General features: G+C 39.3%; 2 protein-coding genes across 3 annotated transcripts; one reads left to right on the top strand and one right to left on the bottom strand.

Annotated features, from left to right (window-relative positions):
* The first annotated feature begins 826 nt into the window (after positions 1 to 826).
* On the top strand, positions 827 to 9,630 carry LOC139937097 (tRNA (adenine(58)-N(1))-methyltransferase catalytic subunit TRMT61A-like). The gene is made up of 6 exons (XM_071932096.1): positions 827 to 884; positions 4,192 to 4,431; positions 5,415 to 5,556; positions 6,652 to 6,818; positions 7,091 to 7,190; positions 7,822 to 9,630. Exons 2-6 carry the CDS (start codon positions 4,243 to 4,245, stop codon positions 8,307 to 8,309), a joined length of 1,086 nt encoding a protein of 361 aa, XP_071788197.1. The 5' UTR covers positions 827 to 884; positions 4,192 to 4,242; the 3' UTR covers positions 8,310 to 9,630.
* Positions 9,631 to 10,535: 905 nt separating this feature from the next.
* On the bottom strand, positions 10,536 to 19,656 carry LOC139937074 (radial spoke head protein 4 homolog A-like). Of its 2 annotated transcripts, XM_071932072.1 has the most exons (13): positions 19,594 to 19,656; positions 19,235 to 19,430; positions 17,537 to 17,598; positions 17,026 to 17,153; positions 16,337 to 16,438; positions 15,515 to 15,691; positions 15,024 to 15,078; positions 14,514 to 14,627; positions 14,192 to 14,289; positions 13,641 to 13,782; positions 12,636 to 12,887; positions 11,800 to 11,917; positions 10,536 to 11,324 (listed from the first exon to the last, which is right to left on the bottom strand). In XM_071932072.1, the coding sequence occupies exons 2-13, from the start codon at positions 19,321 to 19,323 to the stop codon at positions 11,093 to 11,095; spliced, it is 1,569 nt and encodes a 522-aa protein (XP_071788173.1). In that variant the 5' UTR covers positions 19,324 to 19,430; positions 19,594 to 19,656; the 3' UTR covers positions 10,536 to 11,092. The 2 variants fall into 2 exon arrangements, with proteins under 2 accessions (XP_071788173.1, XP_071788165.1); XM_071932064.1 differs by lacking the exon at positions 19,594 to 19,656 and having other exon boundaries at positions 19,235 to 19,587.
* Positions 19,657 to 19,699: the final 43 nt, after the last annotated feature.

Consider the following 19,699-nt stretch of genomic DNA (forward strand, 5'->3'; position numbering starts at 1 on the left):
ACAATAAACACTGCTAGATACAGCTCAAGTTGTTGGAAAGCTTGAGCCGAAACCGCGTGGGTGGGTCGGATCCCGCTCATTTTTGTTCCATTTTCCAAATCATTCAAATGAAAAAAATGTATACCCACAGTCAGTTTTCATAAAATTATAACTTTATGACGGGCCCACGTCAATTTCCATTCTTTGCTGCACGGAGGCAGAGAGACATGGACTTGCTCAAATACAAGTGTGATGCGGGACTCGAACCCCCTGACATTCAGTGCTGAAACAACCGGAGTCCGGTGCTCCCACCCGGCTATGCCCGCGATGATTCATGCGTATTATTGCGTGAACGTGGACGGCTTATGATTTAAGAACAAAACAATCCGTGGACCTAAAGAAAAAACACCGTAAAAGTTGGCCGATGATTCCTCTAGGCTAAAGTGTTACTTGACAATGTCTCAAGGGGAAGGGGTAGCTATTTATCATGTGCAGGCCTACGTCGCAGAGCCCAACTGGCATAAGCAACGGGTGGGGGGAGCCTGAGGGTGCCGCTAGATTTATTTGTAGGAGAGAGGACTGCGACTGGGATTTGAGAACGTCGACTGACTCACCGAGCTTGAACAACGCCTTGTTTTCTTCCAAACATCGAAACATTCATTTCACATTTTAATATTTTCGGTAAACAAAGGCAAAGGGGTGGGGGTTTTAAGCTGGGGAGGGGCTACGAGACACGACCCCCCTATTGTCATTGGACTGACATTGGAAGTTACGTCCCGTGTCCTCTGTGGACGTTTTTTTTAATGCGCCCTCTACCGTTTCAAGTAGAACAGTGTCAAACAAAACACACGTGTGACCTATGCCATAGTAGATGGTGGAGGTGACAAACAGAGAGTGCAAATCTGGTGAGATATTTGCTGTTTTGGTAGGATAATATTATTATAGCTTGAAAGATGCTGGTAAATGACAACAATTGTGGAGAGTGTGTAGAGCATGCCGAACACTTACCAAATCATACTATCACGTTTTGACTGTGTTTGGTAGTAAAACATTTTCAATTGTGTAGGCCTATATAAAAAGCCCTGTTAACTTTTAAATAATAAGGGTTAAAGGGAATCAATGTGTGGTGAAGAGGTTTTCAACTAGTGGTTTAATCCCAACGAGGCCTGGTTCTTGATAATTTTACCGAGACGAAGTCGAGGTAAATTAGAACCAGGCCTCGGCGGGTGTAAATTAAACCACTAGTAGAAAACCGATTCAACACACTTTGATTCCCATTCATAAATGCTATTTTGGTTAAAATAAAAGGCGTAATAAAGTAAGAAACTCTGTAAAACCATGGTAAAACTTATCCGTTTCCAAGTGCTTGAGCTCTGTATGTTTCCACCTCCATGGTATGTTCAGTGTGTGTTACATGCACCATGGAGGTAATTCTACCTTCATGCATGCACATGTATGATGTGTGTACGCGTGTGTTTTCCAGTTTCGTTCGTGCGCATGCCCGTTGGTGCATATTCGCTGGTTTTCCTTTTACACACAGCGCGGCCAACTCACCGACAGCGCCTGCATCGTCCATAACAAGAAACGTCTTGCATCTAGACTAGCGCGGAGTCTCCACTCACAACCAGTTATAAACAAAGGTTTAAACACCCCCACGTGACGCGCTCTCCACCATTAGGAATAGCGAAACTTTCTGAGGTACTTACGATTAAAAAATTAATGTCATTTCCTACACTACCTACAGTATCAGTATTTAAAAACAAGTGACGGTGCGTGTAGTTCATGATTTAAAGCCATTATACACTTTCGGAACAGAAAAAAAAAATAAAGGTTCACAAATTTACAAATCACTTACAGGGTTTACAGAAGGTATGGTGAAAGACTTCTCTTGAAATATTATTCCATGAAATGCTTTACTTTTTGAGAAAACATTAAAACAATGCTATCATTTCTTGTTATCGAGAATTACGAATTTATTTAAAACACATGTCATGAAATGGCGAAACGTGCAGAAACAAGGGAGGGTTTTCCCGTTATTTTCTCCCAACTCCGATGACCGATTGAGCCTAAATTTTCACAGGTTTGTTATTTTATATATAAGTTGTGGTACACGAAGTGTCGGCCTTGGATAATACTGTTTACCGAAAGTGTCCAATGGCTTTAAATGACATCTTATCCTTATCTTAACATTTTATTTCCTTCCTTCACTAAACTGTGAATGATCCATGGTGGAGGAAGGAAACAAAGTATTTCACTCGCAGATAAGAGTAAGACTGGATTTACACATGGGATGATGGTAAACATACTTTTGATCATGGCTGCAATCAGGATAGGGTTGGGGCATGTGTGATGTGTGGTGGTGGGTGGGTGGGGGGGGGGTGGGTTGATTCACAACAGAGAGTAGTATGCACATTGCCGACCACCCCCACTGTGGTCCCATGCCAAAGTGAGTAACTTTTTTAGGAAATACACTGAAACGACATGGAATGGAGCCAAAGGAAAGTTATTCAAAACATAGCCTGGAAGTCTGTGAGCGCTTAGAGACTTTCTTTTGGAGGTGTAAGGCGCTATAGAAATGCGGTTGTCATTATTATTATTAAGTCACGAAGTCACACTTTTTAAGGAAATACACTGAAAAGACATGGAATGGAGCCAAAGGAAAGTTATTCAAAATATAGCCTGGAAGTCTGTGAGCGCTTAGAGACTTTCTTTTGGAGGTGTTAGGCGCTATAGAAATGCGGTTGTCATTATTATTATTAAGTCACAAAGTCACGATTAATGTATGTCTTCTTTCTTATTAACAAAACCAGTCTAGTTTAGTCAGGTTTGAGTTTTGTACCTTTGATGATGTACGGGTGCAAAGACTTATTAGTTTTACCGGACATTCTTACCAGTCCTTCAGTAGTCCGATTTCTTACTATGATCGGAAGTTATTGTCCTCTCAAAGTGGTAAAATCTGAGACAATAATTATCTGGCAAGTTCTTCGGAAAAAGCGATCCAGTTTTGCGCGGTGTGAATAACGTCATTGTGTTCAGTGTGAAAAAGGCCCCCCTAGGCCAAGTATGGCAGGTACTTTTTTCCGGTTGGAATAATAAAAATATTAAAAAAATTATTACTTGTTTTCAATTGAAAAACCCATAGAAAATACAAACATTTTATTTGCGTTTTCAAAAGGTTAAATTAGTTTCTTATCTTCCAAATTTGTAGGTACATTTTACTTAAAGGAACACGTTGCCTTGGATCGGTCGAGTTGGTCTTTGAAAAGCGTTTGTAACCGTTTTTTATAAAATGCATATGGGTAGAAAGATGTTGTAAAAGTAGATTACAATGATCCACACAAACATGCATCGAAATTGCGTGGTTTTCCTTTTACCTCGTCGACTAACACGTCGGCCATTTATGGGGGTCAAAATTTTGACTCCCATAAATGGCCGACCATGTTAGTTCGCACAGTAGAAGGAAAACCATGCAATTTCGAGGCAAACTTGTGTGGATCATTGTATTCTACTTTTAAAACATCTTTCCAACCATATGCATTTTATAAAAAACAGTTACAAACGCTTTTGTTTTGACCAACTCGTCCGATCCAAGGCAACGTGTTCCTTTAATGATTTATATAAATTATAGTAATTACCAGTAACTTGGGTATTTTTGGAGATCGCTTGCACATGTTTTGCACACGGCACGCCAGCTGCATTACTACAGGATTGAATGCTAAAACGATTGAATGTCTGACTATTGCAAGAAATCCCATCACAGCAAAATCTTTTAAAATGTCTATGCACCCGTACTGTTAAGCATGGAATTAAGCATACAGTCAGATCATTCTCTGTGTGGTAAGAGCGAAACAAGAAAGGTATTTGGCTACAGCTACAGGGTCATAGCAGAGTTGTCACTTCAATCAAAATTAAGGTAGAATTTACCAAGCAACCTTCATAATTGTCAAAGTGGCTGCTATTGCTTGTTATTCTCCCTGTATTTTGACAAATCTGCGATGGCCCTGTAGCCAAAAATCTTTCTTATGACATATTTTTTTGAATGTGTGCCAAATTCAACAGCCTTTTTTTTTCAAGAGCATATCACATCCCTTCGTTTATAAACGATAATGACAAACAACCCTGCATTTACCTGCAGTGATCCCTTAGAAAAAAAAGTTACTTTTTGGTGCATAAAGGCCCATACCGATAATTTCTTATTTTATTTTATTTCAGATACAAGAAGCTCCCCATCCAAAAGCTGTGACTTCAGTAAGTGTAGCCATCATGGGTTTTGTGGGTTACACTGATGTAATAGCCGAGGGCGACACAGCCATCGTATACCTCGGTTACAATGCCATGATGCACTTGAAGCTCAGCCACGGTGCCCTCACGCAAACCAAGCGCGGAGGTCTGAGGCACTCTGACATTATTGGCAAGAAATATGGATGCCGTATCAGCACTCTCAGTGATAAGGTAAGGGTGGCTGTGTGTTTGAAATCGCTCCACTGCATATTGGTTGTTGTGGAAGAACAACTGTAAACAGAACTAGTCATTGTTTGCATTTGTGCACAAATGCCAAATGGCATGCTGTTTTGGCAATAACATTTTTAAATAGGAAAGTCTTTTTGTTTTCGGAGACTATTTGTATGTGTGTATCTGCATTCATTACACGATGCTTTATTGCAGGCTGGCGGCATAGTTTAGTTATGATTCAAACCTCAGTTGAAGATATTCAAGCCTGCAATATGATATCATGTGGTGAATGCATCTTCACAGTACACAGTCAACCCTCCTACAGTGCAACCATTCAATATCCTTCACTGTAGTTTATAATGATAGATAAACTATGCCAGCCTGTAGTAATATGAAATCAAATCGTCAATGCATCTCCGAAGTGCATAGTCAACCCTCCTACTGTCTGCCCACTTAGTAAGTTTATCCGTAGAGCGCTATATAAATGCTTCGTATTATTATTTTTAATATTATCATTCAAGGCAACAGTAAATGATATTGAACAGTCATACATGGGAGGGTTGACTTTGTACTTTGTATGCATTCACCACATAATATATTGCAGGGGGAAGGTATCATTCAAATCACAGTGGATGATATTAAATGGTCATCCAGTAGGAGGGTTGACTGTGTACTGTGAAGATGTATTCACCACATGATATCATATTGCAGGCTGGCAAAGTTTATTTATCATTCAAAAATCAAAGCGGATGATATTGAATGATCCGACAGTAGAAGGTTAAAATATAGTGTAACCTTAGATCACTACTGTGTATATATTCTATTTTTGTATTAACATTCTTAAGTATCGCTGTTTCAGTTTGAAGGCATTATTCTGCGAATGTTCTCGCTGTGTTCAATGTTCAAAGTACATTTGTGTCCATGGTATTTGAAATGACAAAAATTTCCATGTAGCTGCCCATGTTTTTGTCTCACCTTTGCAGGGGTACGTGTATCTACTTCAGCCGACCCCCGAGCTCTGGACCCTGAATCTTCGTCATCGTACTCAGATATTATACTTTGCTGATATCAGTTTCATCACATTACAGCTGGAGCTGAAACCCGGCTCGGTCGTAGTGGAATCAGGTAGGCTGTCTAACTCATGAAAATAAAAGGAAATCTCTACAAACAAGAGAGTTACAATGCTGAATGCTTCAAAACAAACCATGTCAGAAACACCACGGCATGGCCATTGACTTTAAAGAGAAGTGATCTTGGTGTGTTTTTAACAGTGCCTCATGTAACACACAAGGTTACACTATAGTCACACATGAGATTTGAAAGTTGATAAGAGCAATACCACGCTTACTTAATTTACACTTACTGTTAAAACTGAGAAATTGCTCAAAAGTGAATAGACAGTTTGTGTCTAACCGCTGGTCTTGAGTATTGCATTTCACCATGTGTTGTAATAGACATCTTTAGTCTTGCGAATATTTTAGGAACCACAAGTTCCCTTGAAATAATAATAATTTTTGGTAGCACCCTCCAATGTTTACAAGGTGCTATGGTGCTTCAGCAGCCACCGTCGGAATTACTTCTCTTCGCGATGAGTGTAACTGGGTTACACATCACACAGGAGTGAAAGGATGTAGCAATAATGATAGTTTCTTGCTCAAGGGCACAAGGGCCCGGGACTCGAACCCACACTCGGCTGATCATTAACAACAAAGCTTAAATCCGTCCAAGACACCTCACACATTTGCTCTAACATGTGAAGGAAACAAAGTGATATACAAAGTTGTGCAGCTAAAAAGACACATTGCTGTCCAATGTCCAGGCATATGTGGGGTGTCGTGGCCGAGTGGATAAGAGCACCAAACTCAAGCTCTGATGCTTCTGTTCAGCAGAGTGTGGGTTCGAATCCAAGTCGTGACACTTGTGTCCCTGAGCAAGACACTTAACTATAATTGCTTCTCTCCACCCAGGGGTAAATGGGTACCTTTGAGGGCAGAGATGGTTCTTTTGATTGGTTTAGCCATGTAGCGCATATAATTGTCGCACAGGCTGTATACTCCCCAGGGAGCTGAGATGGTTTAAGGAATGATTTAAGGCCCAGTGACCAGGGGTAATAATGTTGGAAGCGCTTTGAGACACCCCGTGAAAAAGCGCTATATAAAAACCGTGTATTATTATTATTATTATATGACTCTGGTATTCCTCCGCGTACTTTCTCAACAGGTACAGGGAGTGGTTCAGTGTCGCATGCCTTTGCTAGGACCATTGCACCGGACGGTCACTTGCATACGTTTGAGTTTCATGAACAGAGAGCTGAGAAGGCTCGGGAGGACTTCAAGGATCATGGTATCTCACATCTAGTCACTGTCACTCATCGAGATGTTTTAGAGGTAAGAGTGGTTCCGTTGTTAGGAGTTGAAACTTTAGGCGGTTGGGGTAAATGTCATCTTGAAAATCCATCTTTAATTTCCAGCTAGTTGACCTACCATTTGAATTTTTTTTTACTCACATGTAAGTTGTGTAGGGTTTGGTGTAACTATGCACGGAACTGTTCACTGTGTAGTGCACCATTTGTTATACAAGACTAAAGATGTCTAAAGATGTAGGCTAGCATAATTTGTCTATCTTGAAAAATGACATTGTGTACTGATATCCTTTATAGAATGGGTTTGGTATTGACCTTTCTGTTGATGCTGTCTTTCTGGATCTGCCGTGTCCGTGGCGTGCTTTACCACATGCACGGAAAATACTCAAGACCAGCGGTGAGTTACATTCATAGGGTAGCGCTGCCCTGATTTTCCTTCTTTAGAAAGAAACCTTTCAATTTTTTATTTGAACATGTTTGTATGAATTTTTCATGTTTTTCAAAGTTTTCCTTCTCACATTTTGAGCAGGAACAACATTTGAGAATATTTTCCACCATTAGCTAATATCTGTGTCTCTTGTTGTGGCCTAGTGCATTTGAGTTATGTTCTGGTGGTTCAGCCATCAGGGTGTGGGTTCGAATCCCAATCATGAAACTTGTGACCATGAGCAAGACATGTGACCATACTTGCTTCCCAGGATTAAATGGGTACCTGTGAGGCGTGGGTTTGAATACCACCTGAGTAATGGTCCCTGTGTTTTTTTCCTAGAACTCGGGACACAAATGGGTGTAAGGGTAAAACCATAATTAGTTGTCTTTATCCCGATGCAAATTTAACATGTATTTAAAATTTGTAACATCTTATAAAACGTCATCTTATTGTAGTGGTGGCATATGTCATCTTTATATAATTGTTTTAGGTTTAATAAGCATAACTACTCTTTTGTAAAGGGCATAGAGAACTAAATTTTTAACTATTATGCGCTACTATCAAAAGTTATTATTATTATTATATCCGTGTCTGACAGGAGGTAAGATCTGCTCCTTCTCACCCTGCATTGAGCAAGTACAGAGGACCAGTGAAGATCTGAGGTCATTAGGGTTCACAGACGTGTCAACGTTTGAATGTCTGCAGAGGAACTATGAAAATCGTACAGTCGTTCTCCCCATCCCTACTCTAGGGAAGCAGCCTGGTGCCGAAAGTACGAGCCAACTAGCCGAGGATGCTGCAGCAAAAGATGCGGGTTCTTTAAACGATACAAAATCGGGAGACCGACAAGGTGCTTCGACGGATTGTGGTGAAACGCAGGATAAGAGCGAGACGGATCCTGATGGAGCGGATGTAAGCTTTGAGGCATCTGAAGCCAAGAAACCAAGACTTTGTGAGAGTGAGAAGAAAGAGAACAAGTTACACTATCCAATCAAGTGTGCAGTACCTTGGAAAGAGATGCCTGGACATACGGGGTACTTGACCTTTGGCACTCTTTACCTTTTACCCAACGAGTCGGGTGTTTGAAAGGTTTTAGACGTCAGCTCGAAAATGAACAACTTCATTGCTCTGCTTTCTGTGGACTCCTGCACATATGGCTAATAGATTCATGTGTTTTGACTGGGCTGCGTAAGCATTAATAAGCCATTTCGAGGTATGTGGACACTATACTATAACTCTGTAGGCCGGTTTGGGTTAAATTTGTCTGTAAACACCCAAACCCAACAGTGCATTCTATAGTATCAACCATATCTCAAAACATCTGTGGTAGGCAGTATTATGAATTTAGGCCCTGATGATATCATATTGCTGCTTGTGAATGATGTCAGATACCAACCCTCCAAACCATCCTGGAACTACCTGGGATCAATGGACTTTGACCTTTTGCTTGGTATCTTCATTGTGCCTTTGATGGTTCAAAACATGAATACCAGCTGTCTCCACACTGATACATTTTCTAGCACGTGTGTGTGCATACGCAATTCATACACAGTGGGTAGCGTGCTCAAAGATAAGGCCATTTCTGAATTGGTGGCCACGGCTTTTACCGTGGCTGTTTGAGACGTTCTATACCTAAACACACATGGGCCCAATTTAAAAAAAGGCTGTAAGCACAAAAACTTGCTAAGCACAGAAAAGTATTGCTTAACAGAAACTGGTTACCAGCTAAAACTACATCGTTGTGACTGGTGTTCCACTCTTTTTTTGCTTAGCAAAGAAATGTTATGCAGTATTTTTTGCTATTAAAACAGGTTTATAAAATTGGGTCATGATGACACTGTGATCCAGCCGTAAATGTAGCTCTGTAACCATCTATTCAGAAATGGCCTAAGATGACCATGAGAGCGTGTGTAAGGTGCACAGGAGATGTGTTGCCCAATGAAACTGATGAATTCTAGCATTGATATGTGTCATTACACTGCAAATAAAGAAAGTGAACCAGGCTACTTGATGTGTGATTCTGAGAGGCTTGGGTTCCATCATTTATTTTAAAAATATACACTTACTGTAGGGGGCTTCAAAACAGGTGGCCAGTGTCTAAGCTGCAGCCCAAACCTAAGCTGTGGTTTATAACAGATTTATGAAGGATGCACCCCAGTATTACTGGTGACTGAATCAATGCACCAAGTCTCATTCATAATTTAGAGGCCTGCCATGAATTTGAAACGCTATGTGAAACAATAGCAGTATGTCCGAGAAGATAATTTAAAGGTCACTTTTCAATCACAGGCCTGGAATTTCAACTTTAGGGTTAGACCATTTTCATTTGCCAAGTGCACTTCCCTTAGAAAATCTGCAATAGTCTATTGGAAACTTTTTAAAGGGCACCAATGCACAAAGATTAGGGGCAACAGGCCATGGCCATGGCCATGAAATTCCAAGCCAGCAATCATAGGAAACACACAGACGCAGACAGTTTTTCCGTACATTGATGAAATCAAGGCATACACCAGTACAAAATAACCAACAAAAGAAAACATTAAATTCGATAAAAAACGGTGGAACTTTATTTTTGACTTATAACACCAGATATTTATTAGCATAACACAATATCAAAACTGATAGATAAACAATAAAATTATAACTTTACAATGTACAAGGCCACCATTGTCTTTATTATTCTAAGGCAAATACGTCAATCATATTGTATAGCAAAGGCTCAAAATATTGACAAATGTACACAGCTAAATGAAAATAACTGTTATTAAATAGAAAAACAGGTGGAGAAAGTTTTAATTTACCGGACGGATTTTTTAAAAATTAATTATGGCAACCAAGAGTTGACAAAAATGTACTCTTTGTTTGGAAGTAGAATTCTTATGAATGCATTATAATTATAGGCACAAGGACGCTATATTGCATTATGAATATCTGTTATTGATTGTTTTTACATCATGACAGCTGGAATGTACATTTAAGATCTGACCATTTCATAGAGCGGCTTAACACAAACATTTAGCCAAGCATGGACAAATTTACCTTCAATATCATATACATGTAGGACACACCAACAATATTGTGGAATGTGTTTTTTTTGCTTCTGACAATATTGCTTTTATTTTTTCTGTGCAAATCATGTGGTTGAGCAACACACATCTTGCAGAGGATGCAATAGAAAAGGTCAAACAATGCTAGCATGCAGAAGTGCGTATGCAAATGATAGGTGGTTATTTGACCTCACTGAGGGTGCCGTTTTTAGCTTGTGGCATTATATTCAAAAGGTCTACTCTGCTTAGCAGTTCTGTGATATGCTTTAGCCTGAACCCTAAAAAACAGGAAGCAAGAAAACTTGACTATGACGACAGTCATTACTCTCTTATTTTGCGAGTACTCGTTATCTACAGCACTGTACCCAGTTTTAAATCTCTGTCTTCATTGGCGAGGACCCCATTGTTACCCCATGTATACAGTCCCTCTTATTTACTGCAAGGAGCCTCCAGTTACCCGACTGTATCGTGGCTTTGGCGTAAATCAGGAAAAGCCTTTCACAAACATCCCAATGTGTAACCCTCGTCATGCATCCATTGTATACAGTACATGTAGTTCCCCATTAAGTGTCCAAAATGTACCCTTTGTTTCCCAAAGGAGCACGCTGTATTTCAGCATAACACATTCAATGTACACAATGTATCATGAAGGCATCGAAAAGGAACCGATGTAAAATGTATCCTCAAAGTACCCACAGTATCCCAACGAAATCTCACAAGTATCCTAGAGGTATTTAAAGTATCCCAGAGTCGCCTTGAAGGGATACCCATTGTATCATAGAAGGAACCCAGTTTATCCCAATCGACTAACAACTCATCCTCCTATTCATCGTCTTCATCCTCGTCTTCATCCACATCCTCCATCTCCTCGGCTTGCTCCATGGCTTCTTGTTGAGCCGCCCTGAGTGCAGCTTCTTCCTCTGGGCTTGGGTCCTCCCCCTCGGTGATCTCTGGGCCGCTTGGGAACTCTTCCTGTACTGGTGGAGGTGGTGGGGGGCTGTAATTCTCGGGGGAGTACTTGTGTCCCCATCCGATGTAAACGTTTTCGAATTTCCTGTTGGGGTAAGAAAGAGGAGCCCATTGATTAATTAATCTTGCCAAATGTCACAAACAAAAATGGAAGGTTTTACATTCTTCTGAATCTTCCATAAGATTTTTCTAATCTTTTGGTTTTCAATATCACTTGCTCATCAGAAAGCACTTTGTAGAAACTGTGCCCTTAATGCTCTTGCGAGCATGCCTGAAAAAAAAAACTAATTTCAAAAGTGGTTATTTTTAACCTAGCAGAGCCCTTATTTGCGTTTTGAGCTTTTATTTACTAGTTTCTAATTATAGAAATTGCATCAAAAACCTAAATAAATAATGACTGCAGTCGTGGCATACACAAGTTCAAAGCTGACTTTCGGATTAAAAGATACACAATTTTTGTTCAGGGTCATTGGCAAAGTATAATAATGCCCTTCTTTAGGATGTACTAATTACACAAAATGGAACCACTACATTGAAATTAAGCTTTATAATTAACTTACTTGTCAGTTCCAAATGCATATGCACCGGGCCAGAGATTTGACTGGATGACGGCAATTGCGTACTGAGGTACAAGGCTTGAGGACAGGCGAGCACTCCATGGTGGAATGTTATCAATTTCTAAATATAAGAAGTGTAAAAGAAATAAAAGTTATAACGTGTTCAATAAAGGTATTCCTTAGAGTTCATCATTCAATTAGTGTTTTTGATGGGTTACTTCTTTTACATAGTAAAGGTTGCGGTAACACCACGTACAGGAAAACTTTCTCCCAAGGAATAAGTTTCATACTAAATAATTACACAACCTTTGATGTTTGCATTCTTGTTACCAAGATCTTTAAGCCAAGACCTAAAATTAGTATGATAGGAGTGTATATACCGGGATGAGAGTCGATGCTGACAAAAAGAAATCTTAAACTAGGAAGCAACCTTGAGGAAGTATGTTGAAATTATGACAAGTTCCATCTTTTAGTCACTACTGGAGTTAAAGATTTCAAAGAGCTTTAAGGAACCTTGTCCTCGGCTCTAGAGGAGTTTATTACATGTTAACTGTATTTTCTATTGGGTGTTTTAATTGTATGGATTTTAATATGTTTTCTTTTAATTGTTCAGCGCCCAGGAGCATGTTTACATGGATAGGCGCTATATAAATTTCCATTATTATTATTATTGTTATTTATTATATCAGAGCATGATTTTGTTATGTCAGTCAAAAACACAGCCTTTGTATGGCGCCATTATAGCCACGAGCTTCTCCAAATAAGTAAGCATTTCAATGTCTGATGGAAGATGTGAGTCTTGAGCGAAGCTTTGAAGTGGTCCAGGTTTCTTAACTCACCAAGATCTTCCGAGATGGGGGTAAGGAGTGGAGGTCCGACCTCGGGCTCTGGCTCATCTGGATCCTCTCTCTCCTCTTCATCCTCCTCATCTTCAAAATCATCCTCTGGTTGCTGGACGGGATTGAACCATGTACACCGCCCCTGGGGTAGGATGTGCTGAACGTGATGGACCCAGTTTGACACGGTGGGATCGACGAGGTCTTTCACTGGGATGCCGTCAAAGTCTGGATTCTCCACGAAGGACTCGCGGGCTGATGAAAGGAATCACAAAATGAGATTCAATGATAATGATTAGCAAACAAAAATGGAAGTGTTCAAAATGTTTAAAATAAATATTATTGAAAAATACGTGCTGACTTGAGATAAGCAATAGCCCATGTTCATCAGTGAGAAGGGTCTATTACACTAATTATGGAAAAGGAAATCTCTTTCAAGAGTGTGCTTACTGAACCCTGCAAAAGTCTGTCAGACTGACGGTTCGCACAAAATAACATTTTATCCGACATTAACTGAAAGTTCAGAAGTGAACTTGTTTCCAAAACAATGATCTTTGAAAATACATTGGTATCGAAACCTGAGCTGTTGTCGATTTCACAAAGAGTTAGGACTCGTCTTATCTCGAGTTAGGATGAGTAACTCGTCCTAACTTAGGGTTAATTTTAAGGTCTGCATGCTACAGTGCAGGGTTGGGACTCGTCCCAAGTTCTAAGATTAGTCTTAAGTTAGGAAGAGTTTTGTGAAATCGACGGCTGTGGGTCTAAAAATGGCCTATGACCTTGGCCTTGACTCTTATTCTTTACTTATATACGAGTCTGTCACGACTTTTGACAATATTATCATTCAATTTAAGTATTAAAAAAAAGGGACATAGAAATCTTCTACTGGCTGAAAAACATTCCCACCTGGCCTGAACCATCTGTAAAACTGTTTTTTTAAACTATGAATTGTTGATGTGGTCAGTGTGATAGTGATTTGATCGAACCTGGAACTTAACAAAAACTCACTTGATTCTTCTTCTTCCTCTTCCTCTTCCTCGTCAAATTGGTAGTAGCCTAGGGGGCTAATCTGGGTCCCTGCAGAGACTCTGGAAATCTGTGCTCTCAGGTAGTTGGATTCATTACCCTGGAATGGAGGGTAGCTCACAATCTGCGTCGGGGATAAATAGAAAAATGTTCAAAACACTGAGTCTATATTATCAAACATAAACACCTAGGGTTACTCACTGCACGGCCCTACCTGGAAGAGATGGTTTAGCTTAGTGCGCTACATATTTGGCAGCACAGGCTGTATACTCTCCAGAGCTGACATGGTTAAGTAATGAACTAACTGGCCCAATGACCTGGGGTACTATTATTGGAACTGCTTTGACTGACTAACTGAGTATTACCTCAAATGTACAGAATCATAAAAGTAGAAACCATTGATGAGTAAGATTTGAATAGCTGGTACTACGGTTTGCTTAGTCACAAGTGGCCGGTTGGAAATTTGGATTCCTCTGGCCAGAATTGGGTTCAGTAGAACTGAGAAACTAGACAGCTCTTCCTCTTGTACTTACCGCAGCATCAAGTCGTCCAGTGAGGAACTTCTTTATCTGTCTGGCTCCTGAGAGCTGTGCTGGTGTGACTGGGGGAAGTTTCACCCACGGCTGACCGGCTAAAAGAAAACAAACGCAAAACACCAGATATGAGAACAAACTCATCATTTATTCTTAGGAAGCAAAATATCATGTTGCAAAATTTTTAAAACTTGGACATTTTTTTTGCAAAGTGTAGTGCGTCTGTTAAAACTCTGATGAAGTTTTAAAAAAGTTTTTGGGTGCAACTATTATCTTTCGAAAAGGACCATAGTTATAAATCGGTGCAAAGAATATAACTTACGTTCGTTGCAGACAAAGTATGTTTTCTTGTTTGTTCCGGTGCGGTTCTCTTCGCGAGGGATGACGGGTGGAGGTTTGAAGTCTGGTTTTGGTGTGTCATCTTCCTCTGCCTCTTCTGTAACAAAAAACATAACAAATTCACAATATCAGTTATAAAATTAATTTACTTCATTAGAAAATTAAAAATTTAAATGTTGACTTTGGTTAAACTCTGGACATCAAACAAGTTTTGAAAAAAAAAACCGTTTCTATCATTGTGGCAAATTTCTTATTTTGTAGGCATTGAGTTTTATCTTTGAGAGGGCAAGGCCATTTTCAGTTTGCAAAAAAGGGCAATTCTATTGGAAAATATTGGCCTCGGCGTAATTGCATGCTTGGTACTGGGGAAAAAACTATGGCACAGGCACATGCGTTTCTCCAATCACACAGAGTGTCGAAATGCAGCAACCGAGGCAACAATCGAGGACACCATTGAAGTTACAGTTAATATTATTTGTTGTTGTTGACATACCTCCTTCTCCTTCATCTTCATCTTTCTCCGTTTCCTGCTCTTCAGCTTCGTGCTCCTAAACAGAAAAGGTGTTATGATTTCTCAATAGAATAAATTCAATCTTGGTTGGATCTTTTCTCCCACAGGCAGCTTTTTCCTTCAACCCCCTTAATAGCAGCTGCAAAAGGCCACTAGATTTAACCTACTTCCTTTCAAACCCAAAATGTCAAAGTAAAGGTCAGGAATACAAGTTATTCAATGTCTTGCATGTGGCTCGTGAAAAAAGTATTTCTGTGGTACACCAATACAAAGGATACACAGCTGGTAGGTAGGATAATATAAAAGGTAGAAGTTTATGGAGGAGACATTTTTGCTCAGTTCTAATTTGTTTTCTTCATCCATGTCAATAAAACCAAACAGAGGCCAATAACCAAAATAGTCTGTTCCTTTCAGCATATCAAATGCAATCTTCTATACAAGATACAGGGCACCCAACAAAGATGGCTACAAACCTCTTCTTCCTCCTCCTCCTCTTCTTCACCTTCCCTGTATTCCACTTCGGCAACGATGTAATTCTTCTCAGTACCGAAGAGTTTACCCCAGAAGCGGCAAGTCTGCAGCGGGTAGTTGTCAACCAGCTGCTTCAGTGCCAGGAAAATACGCATCATTTCTTCACGGGTGATGCCAATCTGTGAACATTAACATCCAAATTTTAAAAGTCAACAAAAATTTTCGATTCTAACAGCACTCTCACAGATTCATCTTAAGATGAGTTGTTTGTATTGCTACGGAGATTTGTATTATGACATCACACGTTGGTTACATCGATGCACATTGTAAGACAGTTTTCAGCAAGTGTCATGTCCCGCAAAATGGTATATATTTTTTTAATTTAAGCTCAGAATTTCTTTGTCAAACATTTAGAAAGCACAATGCTGACAGTTTAAATTTTCCTAATGCCGGTTCACAGGTTGTGTCATAAACTTGGGTTTAATCCCTGGTTATATAAGGCAGTCCAATGTTGAATGGCTTCCGACTGACACCATAGGGAGATCGCCAACATAACATTAGGGCTGGATAGCTCAGCTGGTAAAACACCAGCAGATTAATCCAGAGGCCGCAGGTTGAAATCTAGTGGTTTTTTTTTACTTTCGTCAACCCAAAAAGCTTGCAGTTAATTACGAAATTCAATCTCAAAAATATGTTTGTTCAAGGGTTCTTGTATTGATGTACACCTTTGAATACAAACTTCTTCTTTTTTTCATAAAATTTGTTCTTAAGTAACACAGCTAATGCTAAGGCTAAGCCTGATACTTGATAGATAAACTACTTACAGCTGCCTGTTCAAAGTAGTACATGAGTTCTGGGAGGTTGGGAAGGGGAGTGTCAACCTCTTCATCTCCTCCAGCTTCATGCTCTGCCTCATCTTGATTTTTCTTTGAAAGAAAAGGAAGAGAAACACTTGTGAAAAATGTGTGAAAACAATACAATAAAGCAAGCTCATATTATATTTGAAGAGAGATTCCAGAATGCAAAAGGTGATGGCTTAAAGCTTTAGTGTCGACCGAACACACTGAACATAATCACACTGAACAAAGATGGTCTTCTCAATGGGGAAACTGTACATAAAGTGCTAAAGACCACCATGTTAGGGGTTTAAATAAGGGAATTAAAGGGTAGCGACGAGTTCTTTAACGGCCATTTAAAACCGGCAGGTTCGTTGCTGTGTGATAAAGGCCTTCGGCTCGGGCCTTTATGGCATGGCAACGATCCTGCAAGAATCTGTTTGACGCGCGTGGTTTGTGTGTATTAGAAATATATTACGCGCTGTTACTCATAGCTATGAATTGACGCACTCTCCACCAATAGGAGTAGCGAAACTGTCTGGGGTATTTATGAATGTTGTTTCATCATGGTTTCATTTTGTCATCATATTCTTTCACATCAAATTTTTATCCAGAATTTTCACCAATATTATTTATACAAATTAAGAAAGGTAACCCTGCTTCTAATTAAGTCTCACCTCAAACAGAGCCCTCTGTGACTCGGCCAGTTGTACCTCTGAGGAATGGTCTACTTTATCCAAGATTGTGTCGACTGTTGAGGTGAACTTTGCCTTCTTCACATCCTTGCTGATGTCTTCAAATACATCTGAGAAAAAAAAATTCATAATGAAATTATTTGATAATTGTCGATATCTTTGTTCGGGGATGCCAGTCAGAAGCTTGTCAACCTTAAACTGTTTCATAACCAGGGATCGCGCCCAGGTTGATCGAAACAACCTGGGAGGAGACAGTAGGGGGAGATCATCTAGAAGGAGGGGATACAGCTTGTTTCTTTAAATAACAAGTAATAATGGCAAGGGAAAATGATTGGCTAATTATAACTCAATTTGGGTGCACAAAGAGACACAGGAACGAATGACTGAAAAAAGACAGCATTTGATGGTACCAATTGATTCTTTTGGTACTTATTTGGAAGTAACCATGATTTGTATAAAAAAGTATAATTACCAAGTCTAAGGCAAATCTTACCTGCGACATTTTCTGGTCTCTCGTCAAGAACTTTAGTAAGCACTCGACTAAGGTGGTCATACCTTCAATGTAAGAAAATAAAGAAAACAAAAATCACATTAATATTTACTTGATTTTATGGTCATTGATAAACCTCAGAAACACATTAAAAGTTTATCAAGTAGAGCTATCTTCCAAATTTCAGATCTGTTTTGGGAGAAAGAACAGACTCTCTCTCAGATGAGTGTTCATAAGCAAAAAACAAGAACAGTAACACTGAAGATTATAAACTAACTGGAACAAATCCAGTGATCACTGTTACTGATTATTTCCTTACAATAGAATTATAAGGAACTGCCATCAAAGAGAGATTACATGTAACTCTGGCTTCTTGGTAAACTTCAAATATCCTGCTTTCTATCCTGACATGGTGCAACTGTTCAACAAACCTACATTAGAGACCCCAAAAATACCGGACATTAACAAACTCACGGTTCCTTCTATAACATCTTGAAGAATATGTCTGGCTGGCAGATCCTGTACTAAGTTATAAAATAAAAAGTAAATAATATTCCCTAACAGAAACTTTCAAGCTCTTGCAACTAAATATGGGTTGACCTATCACAAAATAAACAAATAAATAAAATAAAAGTTTATTAAAACACTTTTTAACTTTACCCTTTTTTGGGGTCTGAATTTAATCTAATAATGTCTGCTAGATCAGATCGACATCAATACAGAGCTTGTAAAAGAAACTGACGAAAGCGGAACTTTTAAAAGGTTACTTGATGAAAACTAAAAGCTTTTTACTTTCTAAAAATTACTGGGGAAAAAAAATACTAGGGGCCTATTGTAAAATCTATTCTCAACTAAAAACAATAATATGTAACAAAATAAAAAAAATAATAAGTGGATTATTGTTTTGCTGTTAACTAGTATAAAATAAACATAGGTAAAAATACAACTGACAAGCAAAAACAAAATACAGCAGAAAAATCCAACGTTCGTTTAAAAAGATGTGAATCAAACGTACTCCAATTCAAAGAAGCAACAAGGGAAAGATCTCCTTTAAAAGCGGAAGTCGGAAATGGCAATCCAAAGAAAAGAGCCCAATTTAATAACAAACTGGTAGTTGATTATTTAGAAATAATAAATATAAATAAATTACAATACTTCTATAGCACTTTCACAGAAAAGTATCCAACCCTGCACCCCCCCCCAAAAAAAACCAAAAAAACCCTGACATGTTCCCGTTCGATTTAAAAATGTTTTGAGAAAAGTCTTGGACTGTGCGACAAGGGGACAAGGGAGATTGAAGTCCAACAAACCGAAAACTATGTAGTTAATGTTTATCACCGATAGCAAAATATCAAGAGAGGGCGCTGTTGAACCTACACAAAGATATAGGCGATGCATGGGCGAGTCGTGCATGACAACATACATACATCGCATAGCAAACTGTCCGCCCCATCTGCCTTCCCACAACGCATTGCGGTTCTGAATCGCGATAAACCTTCAGAGGTAAGACTCTACTTAAGAACAGATAATCGGATAATTCCCAAGTGTTGTTATCCAGGGCAGTAATCAAATAAAAACAGAGATGAAAACAGCAACTTTACAAAAATGTAAATATTTTGCATGTTTTTGAACACAAAACTAAATCATAAATGGATTAATAAAAATAACTAGCCTACTAAATTAGGTAAAAATGTGACTTACAAATTTAAATTTGACTTTGAGCTTGCTTTGAGGAGGTATGCCTTGGCGTTGACGAACTCTTGTTCCTTTGGGTTTAAATTGAGAGCCATATCTGGAGGCGGTGAGTTGCCTGACACGAGAGATCCTGCCGGAGTTGCTGGCTTTGGAGTCCCCCCGGCGACTTCGTTGTTTTTCTGCTCCTCCACGGGAGCTTGTTCTGCATTAGTTGACATGCCAAATTTGTCACAAAATCCACAATATTTAAAATAAAAAATGACAGATAATGAAAATGGAATTCAATGTGATGATGAAGAACGATTACTCATGCAAAATGAACGGATGAAATGATTTCTACATGAATTTTAGACGAGCTGTCTCACCAATCTGACGGTCTCTACCGCGTTTCGCTTGGATCACTTGTGCAGTTCGTTGCTAGGGCATGGTACTGCTGCGCGACATGTAAATACACACAAATCGATGACGCAA

This window comes from Asterias amurensis, chromosome 1, assembly GCF_032118995.1.
Source record: "Asterias amurensis chromosome 1, ASM3211899v1".
NCBI lineage: Eukaryota > Metazoa > Echinodermata > Asteroidea > Forcipulatida > Asteriidae > Asterias > Asterias amurensis.